The sequence below is a fragment of the Rattus norvegicus genome, chromosome 13 (genome assembly GCF_036323735.1).
Source record: "Rattus norvegicus strain BN/NHsdMcwi chromosome 13, GRCr8, whole genome shotgun sequence".
Lineage (NCBI taxonomy): Eukaryota > Metazoa > Chordata > Mammalia > Rodentia > Muridae > Rattus > Rattus norvegicus.
Window position 1 is genome coordinate 74,635,962 of NC_086031.1, and position 23,338 is coordinate 74,659,299.

At 43.1% G+C, this 23,338-nt stretch overlaps 1 protein-coding gene across 10 annotated transcripts in view; it reads left to right on the forward strand.

The window, feature by feature from the left end:
- Positions 1–23,338, forward strand: part of Tnr (tenascin R) — a 421,034-nt gene that overhangs the window by 350,821 nt on the left and 46,875 nt on the right. For 9 of the 10 annotated variants that reach the window (XM_039090392.1, XM_063272049.1, XM_039090391.1 and 6 more), the window contains 4 exons: positions 597–712; positions 2,966–3,116; positions 6,964–7,233; positions 12,954–13,139. In XM_039090392.1, coding sequence (XP_038946320.1) covers positions 597–712; positions 2,966–3,116; positions 6,964–7,233; positions 12,954–13,139 — 723 coding nt within the window. Of the gene's footprint in view, positions 1–596; positions 713–2,965; positions 3,117–6,963; positions 7,234–12,953; positions 13,140–13,515; positions 13,875–23,338 lie in introns of those variants that run through there. The other variant, XM_063272052.1, reaches the window with a different exon arrangement.

The window sequence follows — 23,338 nt, forward strand, 5'->3', positions numbered from 1 at the left end:
ATGCTTCCTTTGTGTACATAAAGTGGCAAATTCAGGCATTCCAAGGTGTAGTGGTTTGAGTCTCAGTACATTCAGTACACTTTAGATACTCAAGGGAAACATCCAGTTTATCTGTGTGAGCTGGCTTATCCCATAACTCCAACCAGTCTCTTCTGTGTCTCCCTTTTTCTAGGTGTAAAAATAGGAACATTGATATCAATATCAGATACTATCTTGCCTTGCAGGAATCCTGCATGGCACCTATAGGTAGCATTTGAGTCCTCTGAGAAAAGCTTTTTTATTGAATGCCAGGATCTATGGCATGAGAGAGGAAAAGAAAACACAATTCTCTAATTTTTAATTATGAAATAGAAAGGGCAAAACTAATGATTACATTTGTTAAGTTCCCTCATGTATTCACCCACACTGAGCACCTGGGCCACATGACAGTGTCTGGCCCAGCCACGGAGACTCTGTCTGCAGCAGGATTGGGATTGCCCACCACACCTCTCCTCACCCAGGACACCAAGGGAGGTCACAAGACACAGCACCAGGAAGCGATCTCTGCCCCTGCCAGGGATGGCCATGACATTGCCACCCACATTGCTGTGTTCCAGATCTTTCTACTCCTCAAGGGCTACAGTTCAAGACGATCACAGAGACCACCGTGGAAGTGCAGTGGGAGCCCTTCTCTTTCTCCTTCGATGGGTGGGAGATCAGCTTCACTCCAAAGGTAACACTCAACTGTCGACTTCCTTAAACAGGCCCAATTTGGTGTATTCTGAACATCAAATTAGATTTAGAGGCAGCAAGGAAGGTGCTATCTGATGAAACTGTCAAAGTTACTGAAGACACAATGTGTTCTGTGAGTATCTGGGCTACAGGACACTGTTCACACACAGACCAGAGGACTATCTGAGGTATACAACCTGATCTTGGCTTTAGGCCTTGGATGATGGGTTATGAAGGAAGCAGGGTCAACATCCAGCTGTCTGCTGAGAGGGTTTGAAGGAGCTGTGTTTGTAGTGATCCAGACAATGAAGCTTCAGAAAGTTGAGTCCTCCTTTAGCATAAAAGAGCAGAATGGAACGGGTCACATAGTCGGTCCACAGGTAAGTGCAGAAAAGGTTAGCTTACGGGCTTCGGCCTCTGAAGGTTAGAGATGTAAAACATAATCGTGGTGTTCCTGAATTAGTCAAAAATGAATTTATACACCATTAAGCAAGATTTTCATTAAACAAATTCATTATTATAACGTGTGAGTTAAGAGTATCCTGAGTCCTCTCTGCTCTTCAGTGTTTTATTTGATGAGTCCCAGAACTGTCTGTAAGTCGCCAGAGCTGCTCCAGTTTCCAGCATTGCTGGCTCTGCTCATATCCCTTCTAAGCATCACTCATGGATATGGAGTTCAGTGCACTCCTCCCCTCTGTCTTCATCCTTCACCATCAGAAAGCATTTTTTGAGCCATTCATCAGACTCAATGACAACTGACACATTTTTAGCTAACAAGACGGTGGTTTTTATTGTTCTTTTACTCCGAAATTCCTGCAGCCATGACTGTTGTAGCTACAAAAGACCTTCAAGCAAATGGAATGTGAGCCTTCATTTTACATTTAGTTTTGTTTAGTCTGTGGAGACCAAGACTCAGAGATCTTAAGTGACATCATCTGCCAGGTTTAAGACAAAAACCCCAAGTCTCCGGCTCTACTCCAGAGTTTTCACACTCCTGTGTGGATATAATCATGTCACAGCAAGCTAAATACACCTAAACAGATGTTCTGTACAAATCTGTTATGATATGTCTTATATGAGTTAAATGGCCAATAAAGAATTGCAGGCAACTGGGTTTATAACAAGGCAGGAAGAATCATGTCATCCTGCTGCTCAGGCAGGGAAAAAAAAACCCATCAAGTTCTCCTGCTCTACATATAATACATAAAATTTTGACTGAGAGACAAGCCTGCCAGGGCAAGCCAAGATCAAATACATGGCTGCATGGAATAGATGCCGTAATGTATAGGTTCAAGCAATAGGGAGGGAACATTTATCACACTGATTTATAAGAGCATGCCTATATGTTATATATGGAGCTCCCTGCTGACATAAAGATCAAAGAACACATAAGAATAGCAGGGTTACAAAAAGGCCCTCTGTCTCCATTATTTCTAAAACATAAGTAAGCAGATAGGATGGAGGTAGATAGGTAAGTATGTACACATGTATATACATACATACATACATACATACATACATACATAGAGAGATGAGACAGATTAATGTTGACAATAAATTTTGAACCTAACATCATCAAATTGCTTTTTCAAATTTCCTTTTCCACACATTCATCTCCTTTCTTTCGCTCCTATTTCCTTTTCATTCTTTCTTTTCTCTTTCTTTATACCTCATGGTATAAGTGAAGGGAAAACATGGCAATGACAGATTGGCACCAGGGTAGCACCATAAGAAAGAAAGTGGAATGAGACAACAGTTCTGAGGTAAAAAAAAAATCCGGCAATGTCTTAGATTCGAATATTACACATATATGTATTATAAATGTATATTACACATGTACACACACACACAATACAATACAAGCAAGTAAGTGCATTATTATTAACAGCTAAGGGTATACTCCTCACAATAAGTGCCCCCCCCAAAAATCTGATAACATTGATTGTGACCATAGAACATTATTACTCTTTGATGAGAGTCAATCTGTAATGCTGCATGACTAGATTTTATTGGCAAACTCAGAAAATCCTGGACAGGCCAAAGAAATGTTCTCGACAATTGGTTCTTACTGAGTTTGTTGGGCACATTCCTGGCCCCAAGCACTCAGCTGGGAGTTCATGGGGAACAGACTCAGTCTGTTTTTTTTTTTTTTAATTTTCAGTGTGCACAATTAACGTCCTGCCCCTGTATCTTTCTCTCACCATATTTTTTCCCAGTGACCCCTCTGATTTCTCTGTTTTGCCCCATTCTCCAGAACAATGAAGGAGGGGTGATAGCTCAGCTCCCCAGCGATGTTACGTCCTTTAACCAAACGGGACTGAAACCTGGGGAGGAGTACATTGTGAATGTTGTAGCACTAAAGGAACAAGCCCGGAGCCCTCCGACCTCTGCCAGCGTCTCCACTGGTAAGTGCCTCCAACTCTTCCCATGGCTTCCCGGAGAACTGCCATAAACTTTGAAACCAGCGAGACCCAACCCATCCTCTCCTACTATAAGGCTTGGAGAAATTCAACCAAAAATTTTCCAAACTTCAATCTGTTTTATAACACCTTCTCCACTGAATTGGTATGAGGATTAAATTGGATATCGTATACAACATAATTATCACTTTACTGATGCATGCTTAATACCTGTCATATACACACATACACGAAAAAGGTGCTAGAAGTAGAAGCAGTAGGGGGCAGACTATTGAAATCAGTAGGCAGGGTTGAGTCACTGAGCAAAATGATGGCTCAAGTTAATTATTCTTTTGGCACCCACAGTTTATCTCATTCAGGATCATTATATTTTCAAGATCAATTCATTAATCATGTCATATTTTGCCTTATTGTCCTCTTAGCTGACAGAGGATGTTCAGTGTCGGTGCTGTAACTTAGCAACTGTGACACACATCTGTGTGACTCCTGAGAGTCGCTCAGAAGTGCTAAGTAGCATCTGGTATTAGGTTTTTTTTGGGGGGTTCTCATTTATTGATAGAGAAAGTTGGATGTAGAGCTTGTGCAAGTTTTCCTGTTAGCGACAAAAACTAAGATAGATGGGGTGAGAAAGCCAATCTTAGGTTGAGAACAAAATGTTGGCTTGGGTGGGACAGGGAACTAAAGTAAATAGTTAATTAAAGTAATAGGTGTAGCTGAACTGTTCAAACTCAGATATATGTGTCCAAACTAACAGCATCAGGTTCTAAGACTTAGAGATTTAGTCTAGAAAATGATGTTTTGTTTGTTTGTTTGTGTTTGTTTTAACTATTGGTGCAACAGGATTCCTGAGCCAAATCTCAAAGTCAGGATCAGGAGGAGATCTGTACCTTTAATAATTTTTCTCTCATATTGTCAACCAAGGAAGCTCTGTTTTGATCTCTTTTATACTTTGTACATCCATTGAAGATTTTTTTCTTAGAAAACGATGTTCGACTATGGGGAGGATGCTCAAGGAAGTGCTGTTATAATAAAGTGGGTTTCAGAAGAAACCCCATGGAAGCAAAACCAAGATGATCTGGAGGACTGTCCAGAATGCCACAGGCACAAATCTGTTCCCCAAGGCTATGCTGGATCCTGAAGACCAGACATTTCTTCAGGATAGATAATTCGCTTCTGATACAGAGTATTGCCAGGCCATTCCTAGGCCTGACATTAAAAAAAAAATTAGCAGGTAGAAGGCTGAAAAGGAAAGATGCCTCAGAAAAGGAGAAAGATATTCCATTTGAGTAGCTTGCTTCCCCGAGTATTGAGGGCACTTAAAGAAGCAATCCAACTCTGTCTTGGTTTTATATCCAAATGAATTTTTAAAATAAAATTTGAAGTACTTTTTGAGAGTTCCTTAAAATTAAAATTAAAAGCTCCCGATTTAGAAAACCATGGGAAAGCTAAGCAGCTTTCAATTAAGAAAAGAAGTTCTACTTAATGGCTTTGCTTGATGTACAGAATTACAAGAAAAAAAATGTAAAAAAGAAAGAGAAAGCAGGAAAAAAACCCACTTGCACTCTTCTTTTGGAAGGACTTATATTTGTTTAGAAATTAGTGCTGAAATTGAAATCAAGGTTGCTGCAGCCTTGATTGGAACAGGGCATTAAGACCAGTTGACCAAAGAAGAGTGGTATCCAAGATGCAGCAGGAAAGAGGGCTGGCTCCCATCCCTGCCTGCTGCTTTTAGGAAACAATCATTTGATTACTTCCTTCTGCTAAGGTCTGACCTACACCAACCCCCTCCTGTGAAGTTCTGAGTCCTCATCTGCACTCAGACTGGTTTTTTCCAGGCAGGCTATTTTATGAATGCAAATACAAGACCTCCTGCAGCTAACGCCCTCTGTGCTACATAATCACATTCTAATATGGTCAATCCATTATGATTAGGGTTTTTGGATCTAAAGAGTTGAAGGACAAAAGCTTTATGTGGTTATCTGATTTTCCCCCGATGCCTTTTTTCTTCCTGTCTCAAAAAGCTCCAGTTTAAAAAAAATGTTCTCCCCTCTCTGTTTAAAAGGATGAAGAGGTTCATACATTCCTTTCATTCACGGAACACTCTATAGGGTTTTGGACATTGAGCTTAAGTCATAGCTAGGAGACCATCTAGCCACCCTGCAATTAAGTTAAGTGAAATAGCAAAGGTCCAAGTCACCTAAAGTTGCAGGGGGTGGGGTACATTTTCTGTTTAAACACATGCCTACCTTGAGAATGATAAATAGAACTCCAAACCAAGTAGCACCAACATGATCTCATGATTTTCATTTTAACTGATACTAGACCAAAAGCCCTAAGCTGTTCACTAGGAAACAGCAACAGGCTGAGAGTCGAGCATCTAGCAAATGGCTCAAATTCGAAAAATTGAGGAACTAACTCTAGGTTAGCCTGCAGTGGTCCTGATGCAGATACCCGTGTCGGAGACAGAATTGAAAGTGGCCCAGTGTGTACAAGTTTAAAGACAAATCTTAGCCAAAGATTCCAGAGGCATCTATGGAAAGTTACTTAAACTAACTGAAGCAAAAGAAGACTTACTGGAAAGGACATAAATTGTTTCCTAGAAACCCAGGACCAGAAATATATATACCTGGGATTCATAAAAGATTTGAACAGCAAAATGGAATATCAGAAATTGAGTTACTCTCTGTATCTTTCCATAAGCCCACATGGTCACTCATTTCTGTTTGTCTGTATAACTATACCTTCCCCTCCCCCCTCTCACTCCTCTCCCTTTTTTTCTTCCCCTCCTCTCCCTCCTCTCCCTCCTCTCCCTCCTCCCTATCCTCTCCCTCCTCTCCCTCCTCCCTATCCTCTCCCTCCTCTCCCTCCTCTCCCTTCTCCCCATCCTCTCCCTCCTCTCCCTTGTCTCCTCTTCAGTTCTCTGCTCCTCACTTGCACATTTACTGTTCTCTATTTCTCTGCAAAGGTGGTAGAGAGTCTCCACACCAACCCTGGCTTTACACAGGCTAACTCTAGGGACAATTTCTAACACCAGAGAGCCTGGGAAGCCCTTTGTGTCCTGTGTCTTTAGGCTCAGAAACAAGCTGGCACTTGTGGAAGGAAGGAAGGAAGGAAGGAAGGAAGGAAGGAAGGAAGGAAGGAAGGAAGGAAGGAAGGAAGGAAGGGAGGGGGGGAGGAAGGAAGGAAGGAAGGAAGGAAGGAAGGAAGGAAGGAAGGAAGGAAAGAAGGAAGAGGCTCACAAAAACAACTCCAGAGTTGCAGCTCTTTAAATTCAGATGAGCACATTCTCCTAACTGGCATGTTTCATGTCCACACATGCAAATGCTAGTCTGGTTGTCCAAGCCAAATAAAGCTAGATAGGAATAACTTCTGAATTCTTATAATGAGACTTTGGCAACCAAGTCTGGGCTCCATTTGTCTCTTTTATCTCACAGAGCTTTCATCAGGGCCCAGTGAAGATAAGAGTTGGGCAACAGGCACAGGCCAGAAGTTTCTTCTCTCCTCCTGTGCCATTACCTCTGAAAGAAATAGGTCAGAATCATCCAGGCTAGTAAGTGTCCTTCCCCTGCCCAGACTATGAAATGCTAGCATCTGAAACCTATAGTCAATGAGTAGAAAAAGAGCCCAAGTTCTGGGAGAACTGGATGTCAGTGTCCAAGGTGTCGACAAATTTGTGCTCCAGGAAGAGACTTCTACTTTTGCATCATATTCCCCATCTGTACAATGGATGAGGAAACCCATTCCACTGAGCAAGCTAGTATAAGAAGGAAGGATATAAACAGATGCCAAAGAAGGCTTACTCATAAATCGACATGTTCTGTCTCTCATGCAGTCATTGACGGGCCCACACAGATCCTGGTTCGAGATGTCTCTGATACTGTGGCCTTTGTGGAATGGACCCCACCTCGAGCCAAAGTTGATTTCATTCTATTAAAATATGGCTTGGTGGGTGGCGAAGGTGGGAAGACTACCTTCCGGCTGCAGCCTCCCCTTAGCCAGTACTCAGTGCAAGCCCTTAGACCTGGCTCCCGCTACGAGGTGTCCATCAGCGCAGTCCGGGGGACCAATGAAAGTGATGCCTCAAGCACCCAGTTTACAACAGGTGAGACTGGGGTGGGGAAAAGGACTGGGGCTGGGAGACAGGACGATGTTATTGCAGCCAAAAGACAAAAAAAAAAAAAAATACCACCAAGAAGGGAGAGCTGGTTTCTCATACTAACTCTGTTATCTGGATATGATTTAATATAACTTCCTTCCTTCCATGACGCTCTGATTTCTTTTTTCTGAAGTGGTAAGTTTGTCCAGAAGACATTTGAGCATCCATACTGTTGGCCTAAATGGCAAATCCATGAGAGTGCAGAGAAGGTGTCTATTTCCTGAGACATTTTATTGCCATTTACAGGCTATAGAGATTCTCTAAGCCTGAAGTGGTTTCATTACCACGAACACTCTTCAGCCTTGTGCAAAGCTTAACCTGTATAGTCATCAGCAAACCTTCCAACCGAGGTTCCTGAGTCAATCTGCCATTTGTAACCTCTAGCCTTAGGCCAATTGGTAGAAGATAAGCTATGAATAACAGGAAAATGAAATTATAATTTTTTCAGCCTTGCAATGATGTCCACAAGAAAGCGTCATGAAGAGCTTCCTTGAAGGGCTTCAGCAGCAATCAGAAAAGCCATGCCCAGGGGTGACTAACTTTCTGATTCAGAACTCAGAGGCCTGACCAGCCAGTGGCTAATGATAGGCCCCGCTCAAGGGAGCAAGATCCTGTGATCAGGTTAGAGACTGAGTTCCTGTGAATCTAGAATGTTGTTGGCCTTGTCCTCTCTTCCTTGGAGAGGTTACATGTCAACGAATGTTTTTGCCAGTTCCAAGTTGCTCCAAGGATCAAAGTAAACTGATCCCATCCAGAAGATCAAAGAACCATTGTCTTCTGAAAGAACACTAACCTACATGTCTGACCTTGCTTTGTAGTAGTTTAAGAGTCTGTTGCAAGATGGACTGAATCAAGAACTCCAAGAATCTGCAATAATCCGCTCACTTTCTTTATCTAGATTTTGCACCTGCAAAATAAGAGCACAATTGTAACAGATGGCTTAGTGTTACAGCTGGACAGATTTGCAAATTGAATGGCTGGGCAAGACATGGGCTAGTCTGTCCAAGGGAAGTCCTAGAGTACTGAGGTTAGGACTTAGGAACAGGCCGAGATTAGACCCTTACAGCAGCGGTCCCTTGAGAGAGGGGAACGGACTGTCAGTGCCCAGGCTTCAGTGCACAACTTACCACTTAAGTAAGCCCATCTTCTCCAGGAAAGGAAAGCAGCCAAGAGTCTTATGATGAGCTCTTCCCACAGAACCAAACAAGAATGGACACTGGTAAACTTTCTCCCTAAAAACAAATGTGGACTCTGGCAAGCTTCAAGAGGCAGGTGGAGTCTGCCAGACACTTTTTAAATTCTTCTCAAAATCCTTGGTACCAGACTCTACTGCCTTGCCTGGACTGTAGCCAATGGGCTGTTTCAGTAAACACATCTTGAGATCCCCCACAGACTGAGTGTGCTTCTTAGAAAAAGCAATCAAATTATTCTCATTTCTCTTTCTTTCTCCCCAGTTAGGTAAAATGTTCACCTAATAGCATGAGGAAGGACAATCCTGCAAGATCCATTCTTGGTCACGGTCAACACACCACACACACACACACACACACACACACACACAATTTCAGACATGACTGTTCAGGCTGCTGGTATCTGCTGTGGGCACATGTTCTGCATTCTTCTCTTAATTTCAAGATAGCTTGTATTTGAAAGTGGCTCCTTTGTGCTCTGCTCTGATAACGAGTTTGAAGGAGCAGGAAAAGAGAAGGGGGCTCTCAAGCAGCATGAGCAAAAGCTAATTCTTGATGTTCAGGTTGGCAAGATGGAGCCGCACTGGCTGATAGCCCAGGAAAATTCTAGTCATGACAATTACATCCCACCTCCTCCGAGGGAGTTCCCCCTGAGTTTCAGCTCACTGCAACACGATTCTCAGTTTCAGGTTGCCTAGTGGATTGGTAACTATTAGGTGGCTGCTTTTCCATGCAACCTTCAGCCTGTGCCTCAGACCCATGCCTGCTTCCTTAGGCTCCCTTAGGAGAGAGGGAAGTAGGGGTGGGTAGAGACAAATAGCTTTGCAGACAGATTCTCCAAGTCCAGAGTTGGCAGATGCCAGCGGAATGATGAAAGGTTGTGCAGACCCTCACCGGTAGGGCCCTCAGTCATTTCAGAATTCCCCTTAAATTCAAATTAAGCAAAGTGTTTTTCCAGGTGATGGCTTCGACACTAGGAGCGCACTAATTGCACAGGCAATTAAAACTGAGATTTGCTTCCTACATGGTGAGTAGGATCTTAGTCTGGGTCTTAGAGCTGCTCAGGAAAGAAGAACCCTGGTGGAAGCAACAGAGACCAGTAATTAGAAGGAAGCCAGACTAGGAAACCTACAGAGTCCCTCCCCACTTCTGCAGCCTCATGGAGACTCTGGGGCAGTTTCTATATCATGGAGGACTTCACTCTCAAAGGACTTAGGCATCTGTGCATTTGACCTGGATGGCCCACACCTGGACTTAGCACTTCTTATGGGTTGAAAAGATATTACAGCTCTGGTCCCCTGTTTGTTTGAAAATAGGGTACTTGCTGATGGGCAGATTGAAGTAAAGTCATCGGGATTGGCTCTGATTCAATGACTGTGTTGTTATCAATGGGGGAAACCAGGACAGAGACAGGCATGCACGCAGGGTCTGCCACATGAAGATGGAGGCAAGAACTGCTCAGGGGACACCCAAGATGGCTAGAAAAATCACGAGATGCTGAGAGGCATGCCACAGACTTTCTCACAGCTCTCAGAAGAAAACCACCATGCCATGTACATACATATGCATTGCAAGCTTCTAGGCATTACTTTCCTACATAGACTCCAACTTGGGCTGTGTTGTGTGGCAGCCCCAGGTAACAAATACAAACATCCAAACCAGAATTTTGTCCCCCCTCTCCTCACTGGTAACTCCATTCTGAGATTCTCCAACAAGTTCATCCAGGAAGCCCTTGAGCCCCTTAGCCAAGATGCTGGTTGTGGACAGCAGAGAGACATCTCGTATCTGTAAGGCTGGCTGCCTTTGTCACCGCTGTTCTGTTCCCTATACTATCTCACCTCAGGCAATCTCATAGCCCACAGCTGACATATGTAATAAGCCATTTCTAAAGACTTGCAAGGAACAATTAAGGTTGAGAAGTGGATGGGACACATTCAGTTACTTACCATGTACTTTTTGGACATTCTCTGGGACCACAAGCATTGTTCTAGGCAAGGAGACTATAGAGTAAACAGATGAGAGCCCATTTCACACGAGTGGCCTCCAAGTGAGAAAAGCAAAATGAGAGATCATTCAATCATGATTTCTGAGATAGGAAGGAAAATGAATAAGACAGGAGGAGAGCACCACTGGATTGAGGTTACCCCTCTGAAAAAAATGGCCTTCTAGCTAAGAACTATAAGACCTAAGTTATGCAAGAGCTAGGGAATATTCTGGGCAGACATAGCAACTAGTTCAAAGGCTCTGGAGTACAAATTAGCTCGCTGTGTCTCAAGAATGAAAGAGTAGAAGTGTTAAAAAGGTCTGCCCACTCAGTGCCCAGTGCCCGGTGCCTGTTGCAATTAATGAGAATTTCACATGGAACAACAACAGAAAGTTTTAAACAGAGAAAAAAATTCTGATCTAACTAATAGTCTCAAGACTAGATAAAAAGGCTAGCACCAGAGCTCCCTTGGCCATCTGTCTTTGCAGGCATGTTTCAGAGACCTGCTCAGTCCCCTCCTACACGAATGTCCTCCAGCTGTTCTTTCTAGACCCAGAGAGAGCACTGATCTCAACTCTGCCCAGTTCTAACACTCACTGTCCAGGCCCTCATGCTGGGAATGAGCGCTTTTACAATTATTGAGATTGAAACAGCTGTTCACTTCAGATTAAATAGCCCCTCCCATAGAGTTCAAAGGCATTAGATTACACTCTATGCCCTTATAAAAAGAGGAAATCTCTAAGATAACATTTTCTAAGTATAAGTGGTCCCGACCTTAACCTTGATTAATTGTCTTTACCTCTGCAATGGTTAATATTCATCAACCTGACAGAGTTGGGAGCCACCTAGGAGACACATTTCTGGGCATGTGTATGAAGTTTTTTAGATTGGGTTAACTGAGATGCTACCCACCCCTATGTGAGGAATAAATTCTATGGGCTGATGTTCTGGATGGCATGAAAAGGAGATCTTTCTCCCTATGTATCTTTTAACCTCACATGTGTCTGCCCTCATGCTCTCTGTCCATTAAACTCCCAGAGAGATAATGTATACTACATCAAGAATGAACAGTATCCAGTATAATGCAGTTTGAACGAAGACCAATTTCTCAGAAAAATAAGCTGCAAAGACATCCATCTGCTCAAGATCCCCCACACCCACACCCAGTTGACATCACACAACAGAAGCCTCTGCATTCATATGAATTCCCAGCAGTCTTCTCCTCCACAGGAACAAACGGGAGTGGGCTACTTGCCTGGCATTGGCAGATTACCACAGTCTACTTAGAACAAATAATTGGACCATCCCAACGTTAAATTCAAGTCCCGATGGCTGGAACTATTTTAGACTTTTTAAGTGATAGATTTTCAAAACAATACTTTCTTTTTTATAAAAAATATTATTGATTTAATGTATATGAGTATGCTGTCTTCAGACACATCAGAAAACACACATCAGATCCCATTATCACAGATGGTTGTGAGCCACCATGTGGTTGCTGGGAATTGAACTCAGGGCCTCTGGAAGAGCAGTGAGTGAGTACTCTTAACTGCTGAGCCATCTCTCCAGCCCTAAGACAATACTTTCTTACACTGCATGTTCTTACATTAGTCCTCCTCAGATAAGCAGTGCAGGTGGGCAGTCCTGGGTTAGAGAAGTAGCTCCCAGAGATTATGGGAGGAAATGCCAAAAGTCATGAAAATTTTTAGAAGCCTAAGAGCACACATTCCAGTTCCTGGAAGGTCATTAAAGATAACAATAAGCCATCCATCCAGGCTTGGACTCCTACATTTGTATCTGGTGTCATGCTGTGCATTTCACGTACACATCTAATCTGTAGACAGCTTGCAGTGTTTCCCCCTTTCCAGGAGGTGGTCATTCAGTTCTAAGACCTTGAAAGAATTATCCGTGCTGCCATTATTGTAGATGTCAAAAGTGGTTCCCACTGAAGCCTGACTCCAGAGTGACCAGGTGCCTCGTTCTCTTCACACTGCTCTCTTCACACTCACCATTCACTTTGTAAATTTCCAGCTTGCATGCTGTTCAGTTGGATCAATGCAAGAAAGCCCACAGGAAGATAGCTCAAAATCAGCAAACTCTGTTCCATTTTAACCACTTGGGATTGTCCTTTGGTTTTGTTTTGTTTTGTTTTGTTTTGTTTTGTTTTGTTTTTTCTTTCTCCTACTGGATTATCTATTTCCTTGCTTTTAACATCTGATATTAGTCAACCCCTTTTCAAGTTTCTAGAACACTACTTGAATTCTCAGATGATAGAGAGGAAACATAAAATTCATAGACATTCAACTCCACATCAAGTGACCTACCTAAGGAATCATCACGGTAGAACAAAAAAAGGGAAGTAACACCTTCCAACTTTATTCAGATGAGAGGCCAGGAGGTAGGGGCTCCCACCTCAAAGATTATTAGCATTCACAATGCACCCCAAATGTGTGTAATTATATACAATGTTGGTTATATTTGTTTATTTTTAGAAATTGATGCTCCCAAGAATTTGCGAGTGGGTTCCCGGACAGCAACTAGCCTTGACCTCGAATGGGATAACAGCGAGGCTGAAGCTCAGGAGTACAAGGTTGTGTACAGCACCCTAGCCGGGGAGCAGTACCATGAAGTGCTGGTACCCAAAGGCATTGGTCCAACTACCAAGACTACCCTCACAGGTGAATAAGATCTGTCTTTTGGGATGGTTGTTGAATCTGTATCCTCACGGCTCTCTTTCCTCAACTTATTTATTTCAAACTACTCCACCAACAAATACATCCCCACCTCCAGAGTGCGCAACTATCAGTCATTCTAAACACACTGTCATCTCTCCTTTTAACCATGGCAATAATCCCCTACTTTTTTTTAGCTCAATCTAATTCTGGCGACACAGAATAATTTCTTGAAGTACATTTTTATTATCCATTACATTATGTATACATTCTAGACATCCAGCATTGCCTTCAGGATGAACAGTCTCCCAAGGCTGGCTTGTTTTTCTTGACTTCCCTAATCTACCTCGTCTTGATGTCCTGATGGTCTCTGTGCCCATAGGTTTGCTTCCTTCATTTCCTCAAGCACAGTGTGCCTTCGGTCCCAGGGTATTCTCACCGCAGAGCTCATGCCAGATTGCCTCTCAGCAACCGGAATTTACATGTCACTCAGTGAGGAACAAGGTCAAACTGACCTACCCTCAAACAATTCTCTCTCTGCACTCTTCTGTTATGTGTGGGCTGGATTATTTGATCTTGACCCTACACCTAAAGCTCCATAAAAGTCGGTCCACGTTTGTTTTGTTCATTGTTCAATTTGGGGTTTAGCACAATGTCAACCATATACTGGATCCTACATCCTCACTTTTTGGATAAACAAATAACTAAGTTAATGAATAAAGTGCAAAATCTTAAAATGGGAACCTGGTCATGCCTTCTGTATCTTATAAAGAATTTGAGCTATGCTAGTGGAAAGAATATGTATTTACCTACTTTATATAGGTACCTACTTTAGCCAAGGCTAGCTTCCATTTCATGATCCTCCTGCCTCAGTTTCCTGGGTGATAAACTCTGCACTAGCAGCATAGTGCTGGGTAAGGGATTTTAAGCAAAGCAGGGAAATAAGTAAGTATGTACAGACAAGGCTGAGGGCTGACACAGACTGGCCAGTAGTCTGCCGGTGATGTCAGAGAAGAAAAGATGGTGTGTGGACTGAGGCAGTACCCTAAGTCAACATAATGCCTGGCTGGAGTCGACGAGGTGGTGAGAGATCCTGGGGGAGATGGGACTCAGCCATGGCTCCTTCTGATTCCACGGGATATCTATCCAAGAAAATATATGTGTTAGACCTCACCAAAAGGTGGGTGCTTGAGGAATACCATGTGACTTTGACATGAAGGATGAATGGCACACACTGCTGTGGGCCAGAGGCTGCCCTTGAGCCCATAGACTTTATTTAACTTGTGTCTTGGTTTGCAAAACCATTTGCCGTCCTACAAGTCCCGAGACTCCAAGAATGAGAATAGTAAACAAGAGCACGTGATCGAAAGCTGTTTTCCTCCTGAGCTGAAATCCCAGACCCCCTTGCCAAATGAAGCTACTTAAAGTAAACATTCAAGAGTCTGAGCCTCAAAGATGCACAGCTGAAACCCAGCGAGGAGAGGGGGAATATGCTGATGAAGCAGATTAACAGGAGGGAATTGAGCTCGGAAGGGACAGCAAGCCTTGCAGAGAGCTGGCAACACTGATTTGGAAAAAGAATCCCCGCATCAAAAACTGAATAATACAGGAGGAAACAGCACTTCTTTGCCTACACCTACAGGCTGATTGGGCAAGTAACAGGTTTCTTTTTGATTGTTCCTTTATTTGGTTTCTTTTTTTTACAAGAAAGGTGGCTTGTTGCTTGGATAGAAGCTACACTGTAAAATCACAGGGAACCAATCACGGACTAGTTATTAGTCCCCATAATCAGGAGAAAAAAAAAGAGAAGAATTTGTGTTCACTAATACGTGTCTTACACTACCCATCTGTAGCCACGGACACTCCCATTGTATGGATGAGACTCGGGGGCTCTGGAAACTTGCACAAGGTCACAACACTAGCAAGGAACATGGTGACTCAGAGCAGCTTCTGGGTCCCCGTGAAGAAGCTTTCTTTCCCTTGCTGCTGACGATAAAGAGGAAAAAAATGTAAGGGACAGTTCAAATTTAAGAGCCAAAGACCTGTAAGGCAAATGAAGATTAATCACTGAGTCATGGGCTCAAGTAGGTTGATATTTATGTTGGAGTTGTGCTTATAAAAATATATATGATAATAATACACGTGCATAATTTGAGGAGGGATTGTAGGCACATAAGAAAGCCAAGCACAGTATGCTGCTTTGCTGAGCCTAGCTCACAGGATCACTGTTCTCTCACTGCAGTCTCTGGGGAAAGAAAGGCCCAGGGAAGAGAGAAGGGGAAATGATTGGTCCCAGTTCTGTATAACTGTATGTCACTCATTGCCCTACCTGGACCCTGAAGAGGAAACTTTCTCAGCATCTATGCCCTGTGTGGGTCTCCTCCAGAAACCTCTTATTTGACTTGGACCTAGACTCAACACTTTCCATGTGCCTGGTTCAGCTGACCCCCTTTCCAAGCCTCTATTTCTTCATTTGTAAGTGATGGTACTCACCTCAGAGAGTCATCGTGAGAGTCATATCATTTTTTACTCCTTTTAAATGATAAAATATAACAAAAATAGAATAAGATAAAATGAAAGCTATCACATCAGAGTTGGACAAGACAAAGAGAAGGAAAAGAACCCAAGAGAAGGCACAAGAGGCCCTTCTGGTTCACATACTCAGGAGTCCCATAAAAAACACTAACTGGAAGCTGTAATATATGTGCAGAGGCTGAGTGCAGACACATGCAGGCCCTGTGCATGCTGCTGCAGTCTCGGTGAGTTCATATGAGCTTTGACCAGGTTGGTTTAGAGGGCCCTGTTTTCTTGGTATCCTCCGTCCCCTCTGGCTCTACAGAGAGTCATATATTTAATGAGTGTGAAGTAGTGCTGCTAACAGGGAGGCTGTACATGGATGATGATAGTGGAGGACAAAGGGGAGCAGAGGTCTGTTGGTAGCTGATTTAGGATGACCTCCTTTGATCAGCATGATGCCCCAAGTGAATGTGGGTACCAGCAGCGAGGGGAATGTTAGAGGCCTCTTCTGCCTGACCCATTCAGTCACAGCCTTAGGAAATGTGTGGACACGGGGACAAACACACTGACAGAAGGAAAGCACTCGTTCAGTGCAAGGCTTTTGATGTCCCTACTCAGCTTAGAGGCATATGGCTTCATGGGTTTGCTCTTTGACCAGGTTTCCTACGTTTTCTGTGCTTCAGTTTCCTGCTGTCTACTACAGAGCCATCAAGAGGGTTAAATAAAAATCCTACATGCTATTGTGTGTGAGCGCTGAAGTTGGAGCCTGAAATACAGAGTGCATATGAACTGTTTGCCTCTCCACAAAGTTCAGTCTTAGACCCACTGCTGTCTGGTCTTTCCCTGACACACCTTTACACCCCCTTTATCGTCCCAGGTGATTGTTACAATTAGAGGCAGCGGCCCCTCTACTTACAATTATTGACAGAAGCTCTTGTCTCTGAGGCCACCATTGACTCTTTTACTGTGAAACCTATGCCCTTCTTGGTTCTAGGGTTTTTTCATGATTTAAAAGGCTCACAGCAAGCACACACCCACCCACCCACTTCCACAGCTTTGTTCTTTACAACACTCAACCTAGGCTCAGGTCTAGAATCCCAGACATTCCCTCATTACTCTATGTTAGGTGACACTCAGAGAATTCCCTCTGGGGCACTAGTTTGTTTCTAAATAATAGACCGTGTCTGCAGTGGGGTTTATTTTTCTTTCTGCTTTTCCTTGCTTGGGTGACTTCAGAATCTTAAATATTAAGATGTCTTTTAGCTCAGCCTCTGAGTCTCTATGATGTCTGCTTAGTCAACATTCTATGCATGAAGTCTCCACAGGGTCCCAATGCACCACAGATTTACAGGACCATCAAGGCCCCTCCAGGTTAGAACCTGGCACTGTGCTCAAAGAGGCTGGCATCGCAATTCTGCTTTCTGACAAGAATCACATGGAAGACTCCTGGTGCAGGGAAGAAGGGAAGAAGATTCCAGGTTGTTGGCTGAAATGAGGTCAATGGAGTACCTTCCTGCCAGAGACTAACGCAAAATAAAAATAAACATTTCCAGTGCTCCAATAACTGTGTCTGAGGTGGCTCCTCTTCTCCGTCCTCAGAAAAGCCAGGAATGCATGCTCAGCCACAAAAGAATAGGCTCTTGTCCACCGGTACATCATCCCCAACCCTCGCTCTTCCTCCTGGACACCTGTGGATACTGTAACCAGGGAACCAAGTGAAAGGAACTGGTCTCCATGGTTCCTCATGAGTGCTTCCTAGCCAGCTGCTACTCGATACCCATAGTCCAATCTGTAATCAGCAAGCTGATAATCAGAGCATCAATCAATAAGGGAAACCTAGAGCCTATAGACATTGTGCTATAATGTAAGTTGTAGAAAAGAATAAGGTTACAGACAGCCACACATACCACAACTCACACACACATGTAGTCACATACACTCAAGTACAAATCTGTATACACATGACACACATATGCAGATAAATGTACATAGATGTGCATCCATCATTTCTCACACATGCTTATATGTGTACATATGCACTTATACAATCACACATTTATATTCTCATATGTAATAACACTCACTCACTCATATATACACATATAAACTCATATGCTTATACAGAATTATAAGGTCACATGTATATGCACATATATCGTTGTCATACCATATGCACTCATATACTTTCATACACACAAATACATACAACAGGGCCCACATACACACTCATATAGCATACACATAAGTATACACAAATAATCACACATTTACATTCATAATATACAAGTATGCACACATACAGATGATATCTGCAAGCACACCCCATCAGTGTGATTGGCCTCCTTCACAGCTTCTGATTGGTAGGGAACATTGGATGGGGACCATCTACTAAACCCACCACTTCTATCTCAGGACCCAGACATGGTTCCAGAGATGGGAGAGTGAGCTTGACAAGATGTACATGCAGATAGATATACTATTATTCATGGGGAGATTTTCCATGAAGGAATTGGAAACTTTAAAGGGAGGACAGTTGTCAAATCAACACTGACCAAGGCACTTGTGTCCATTTCACCCTGACTGCATTTCTCTGCCATGCTGATACAAAACCCACCATCAGTAATAGGTCTTGGGCACTTGTGACTGGGAGAGGTATGGGCTAAGGGTCTAAGAGTTCAGACTCCTTTGGGCAAGGTCATAGTGACCCCAAGTGGCCACTTCAGTGAGGGAGCCTTTAAAAAGAAAATGTGACCTGCCGGGGAACAGGAAGGTATGGGGTAAGCTGCAGAAACAGGGGCACACAGCTTCTCATAGACTGTAGAACCAGGTCACTTAACATGCGTGAGAAGTCCAGTACGAGAGATGCCAGGAGAAGAGACACAGACCAGAATGAGTGATTCTTCGTTGGCTCCTTCAACAGAAAACATTAATTTACAGCAGAACCAGAAATGGGGTGTTACAACGAGACGGGTGTGAGGAGACAAGCTCCCCACTAATGTCGCTGGCCACAAGGACATTCCATCTGAGGACTTTATATTACTTTCTTCTAAAATTACTTAATATCGCATCTTTAATACTTCTTCCCTTTTAAATATGGTTTTAAAGTCAAGAGGGAGTTGGCTGCCTATTTTAGTGCTTTAACCTTATCCATGTCCCCAGAGGCAGAGTGATGTCACCGAAAGCTTGATTCACTTGAGAAACCCTGAAAAAAGTTAATCAAGATGAGAGGACAGGGCTAGGCAACACGGCTCTTCATTTAGCTAAAAAGCAAACCATTGCCCATGAGGTGTGATTTCAGGACGTCTGTGAAGCTCCTCTCTCTCCAGACCCCTCTCCACCTGTGATATCTCTGCCTCAGAATTCCACCACTGGGGGATTTCACTGTGCTGGGACATGGTCTTATTTTCATAAATAATTTTGCCAGATACAACTTGAGACCTGCTGTCAAAATCAAGAAAATGACTGGAAGCTCCTTAAGGGAAGGGTTCACAGTTTGTCCCTCTCTGTGAAAGAAGCAGTAAACTAGGACTAACTAACCCCCTAATCCTCCTTGGTGGCCTTGAGCTTCACAGACTTGTGAAAGATAGACCCAGGGATTTAGGGATGGAAGGTCTATAGTAACTCATGTTCGCTTAAAGTCAATCAAGACTACAGATGCCTGATGACTTGCTTATGTTTTTGCTGTCAAGAGACAGCTCCTATGGCCTCTGCCACCCCCCATTGTTCTCCACTAGTAGCTGCAGGCATGGTTTCCTGGCAAGAGACTTATTCTCCCTCCATCATGGCAGTCCTTGCAGTGCAGCTGAGAACACTGGCTCACACCTACTACCCTCCAGCCTGTACTAACCCAGTGGTGATTGCCGTGCCCAATTCTGACCGCAGGAAGACTCAACTGAGTCCATCGTCTGAAGCCACTCTTATTTAACAGCACACAATATTGTCATAAGCAACTCTTAGATTCCAGTTTGTTCATGACAGTCCCAAGAGTCAATTTATATGACTCTTAGGGACAGATATTAGAAAGCATGGCAATTGGGTTTTAAACTTAGCTCTATCTTATACTAACTTTGTGTTCAAGGGGTAGACTTCTCTGAGCCCATATTTGTTCATGAGACAAGCTGCATGGACAGGAACAGGTCTGTATAGGTACAGTTAGAACTGTCCTCTTCATTATCAGACACTCAAAATCCTTATTTTAACCTTGCCTTTCTTCTTTCTTTATTCTTCTTCTACATCACCTAATACTTGCAAGTCAGTATTTGCCATAACACAGGTACTCAATAAGTAATTAATTTACATTTCCAGGGCAGAAGCTTTTCTGACCCTCAAAAGGTGATGTCTTATCAACTCATTTCACATCCACAGCCCACAGCCTTGTGCCTGACACAAAGGGGACCCTCGGTAATACTTGTGGAGTGGATGAGCTATGAGCTTTAGGGATTCAAAGAAGAATGGCTATATAGCAAAAGAGTTTAGGAAGTGTCAGCCCCCGAGCTGAACAAAAGGGCGTTCTATAAGGGATGGAGAATAGTGACTTCCGAAGGGATGAATTTTCCAAGCTTTTGTTATGAACAGGAACAGAGCCATTTATATGCTCCCACTTGCAAGGGTTGAATGGGAAAATAAAGGGAGCATTGATGGAGAGCAATGGGTTCCTTAAAGTGAAACATCCTTCAGAATGCTCTGTGTGCCGAGAGAGAAGTGTACCAGATATGCCTTGGAACACATTTTCTTCTCCCCCAGAACTGCTCATTGCTTGCTGGCAATGAGCAACAATTCACTTGGAGCTCAAGAAGAAAGCTGCTGAAAATCAAAGGGGGAAGCAACAGGCACAGACCTCTAAGAGAGTCCGACATCCCTGGGCCCTAGACAGAAAGCCTGGAAAGAACACTTTAACTGCTGCTGTTTTCTGAGAGAAAGCAATTCTCTTGTAAATTATTGAACATTTCATTTAAGCTTCATAAATAAGAAACTTGGATGGAAACATTACATACCAGATCCACTTGGCAACATATAATTTCTGTCTTACTCCCTTGATCTGCTACCTTTTTTTGGCCAATGTTGGAAATTTTCTACTTCATTATAGTCAAGTAAAGGTCTTGATCTTGAGTTGGTGCCCCAAAGGTAACCTGATTTCTTCAACCAGGGATGTTCTGAGAAGAGTGAAATATATTGATGATAATGAATGTGTGTTTTAAAGGAGTCTGTGTGCACTGAAATCACCCACTCAGTATAAAGACAGGTAGAGACCAGCCAGGAGTAACTCAGTAATACCCCGATGCAACCATGAATCATTGGTTTGCATCAGAGTCAGGGGCAGAGCTTTGTCAAATCAACAAAAAACTTTATCTAAAGCCAGCATGGGCCTGCCTGGGCACTTTTTGATAATGATAGGGCCACTTAGATGAAAGCGCTTTAAAAGCCCTAGCATACCTTCCTGTGCTGGGTAATGATAATATTAATGACAACCATTATGGGTGGACCTGTACAGAGAAAAGTCTCCGAATCCCTTCAATGACCCTCTGTCATTGAAACCTATTATTCCCAATCTACAGAAACTGAGGCCTACCCGGTTAAGTAATCAAAGTTATGCATGTAGAAGGCAGCCAGGTCTGAATATAAAATGTACATCAGACTCCAAAGCCTGTTATACTTCAAACTTTACTCAACTTAGGTTGACAGTCTCAGGAGAAAACCAAGCAAATGTTAGAGAAGGAGCAAGCTGCTTGGAGGTGGGAAAATGAGGCCTAATTCGAATGCTGTCCAGCTAGGGCTCAACTGTGTTCTTTCAAGGGATACTGATGGATAAGGCCAGGTAAGAGTCTGCTGTAATCACACCAAGTGTGAACTGAACTAAAGATAGAAACAGGTGGAACCTTCTGATTTCCATACAGCATTCCCTGTTGTTAAAACAAGCCACTATTTAATAAGAGACTACTCAAACCATCCCCTATAAAAATAATCTGTGTGTTACCTTAGGGAAGCCACATAGTCTAGAGGACCAGAGGTAGCTAGGGCAGGAGAAATTTCTCCAGCCTTGACCTCTGAGGTTAGAGATCTGGGAATCTTCTCAAACTGGTCATAAATTCATTCCTGTTGCCTTCCCCCCCACTCCCCATAAATGTTATACTAGTGTTGAATGATGTTGTCCTTAAAAATCCATGTCCACCCAGAACCTACAGAAATGACAGTATTTTAGAAAGGGGTCTGTAGTTACATACACGATCAGTTTAAAATGGGTTCATCTGAAACTCTAATCCAGTGTGGTTGGTTTCCTTTTAAGACGAGGAAACACAGAGAGAGAAGGAAGGCCACAAGATAGGAGAGGCAGAGATTGTAGCAGCACTGTTACAAGCCAGGAAAAGAAATGAGCATCATTATCAGAAGCCAGGAAGGGGCAAGGCAGGATCCTGTAAAGCCCTGAGAGGCTCGGTCCATACCTTCCTCTCTAACATCTGGACTGTTGAAGAATATGTTTCCATGTGTTAAGCCAACAGTTCATACTAGTTTACGACAACAGCCACAGGTAACTAATAAGGATGAATAGCAGACTACCTGTCCACCTTCATGGGATTGTGATAAAGCTGCAGACACATTCATGCATGAAAATCACAGTATTGCACAAACACAAGACAGTCTTACAACCCACAGTTCTCAGCAGCCCCAAACAGGCCTCATAATAAGCCCATTGGAAGGACTTAGCCTGAACATTGGAGGTCCTTGGGGGTGGAAATTAGATTGTCGCATTTCTCTATAGTCTAAGTCTTAATAAATGAGGAGGAGTTTAAAGCCAGTTATAGAAGGGTAATGGCCCCCAAAGATACTCACATTCTAATCCCTGCTGTCTAGGGATTAGACTATGGTGACTATGTCACTTTCTGTGGTAAAAAGAACTTTGCTCACACAATTAAAGGTCTTGAGAAAGGGAAACTGTTCTGCACTGTTCATTTGGGTCCCACTTACTGACGTTGCTCCCTATAAGTTGGATGTAGGGAGGACAGAGTCAAAGTAGACATGGCAGTGGAATTCGAGATCAAAGAGAGATCATTATCAAAAGGGTTTGATAATGTTAAATGTCAGTCTTTGGAGGTGAATTAAGAGACAAGAGACAAGAAACGCATGCGACCTGTAGAAGCTGAAAAGGCAAAGAAATGGATCCTCCCCTGGGACCACCAAAGGAATTCAGCCTTCGGAGCCATCTTAGATTCCAGACCTCCTCAGTTAGAGGATCATTAATTTGTATTGTCTCGAGCTACTAAATCATGGCAATTTGTCACCTCAGCAATAGGAAGCCATTACATCAATCAAGCCAGCTGATCTGAAAACAAATGTGGAACAGTGGAGAAAAAGACTCCAGAGAATCCCAGATGCTCTAGGAGCCTGTCAGCGATCCTTCGTAATGAACTCCCAAGGGATTTCCTGTGAGGCTTATATCCTATAATTTTGAATTTCCTCCAAATTCTGAGTCTACCAGAAGTCACTGTAAACTGTAATTGATCCATACTTTAAAAATCCTAGACTGAGTTACTGCCTTGCTGGGGAGTTCACAATTATTGGACTTCTACACAAATCTATGTTAAAACCCTGAGAGTCTCATGTTCCCAGGAAAAGTCCATACAGTATGGCCTTCTAGAAGTGACCCCCAAGTCCCCATATGGCCTCAGGACCTATTTGTAAAATATACCATA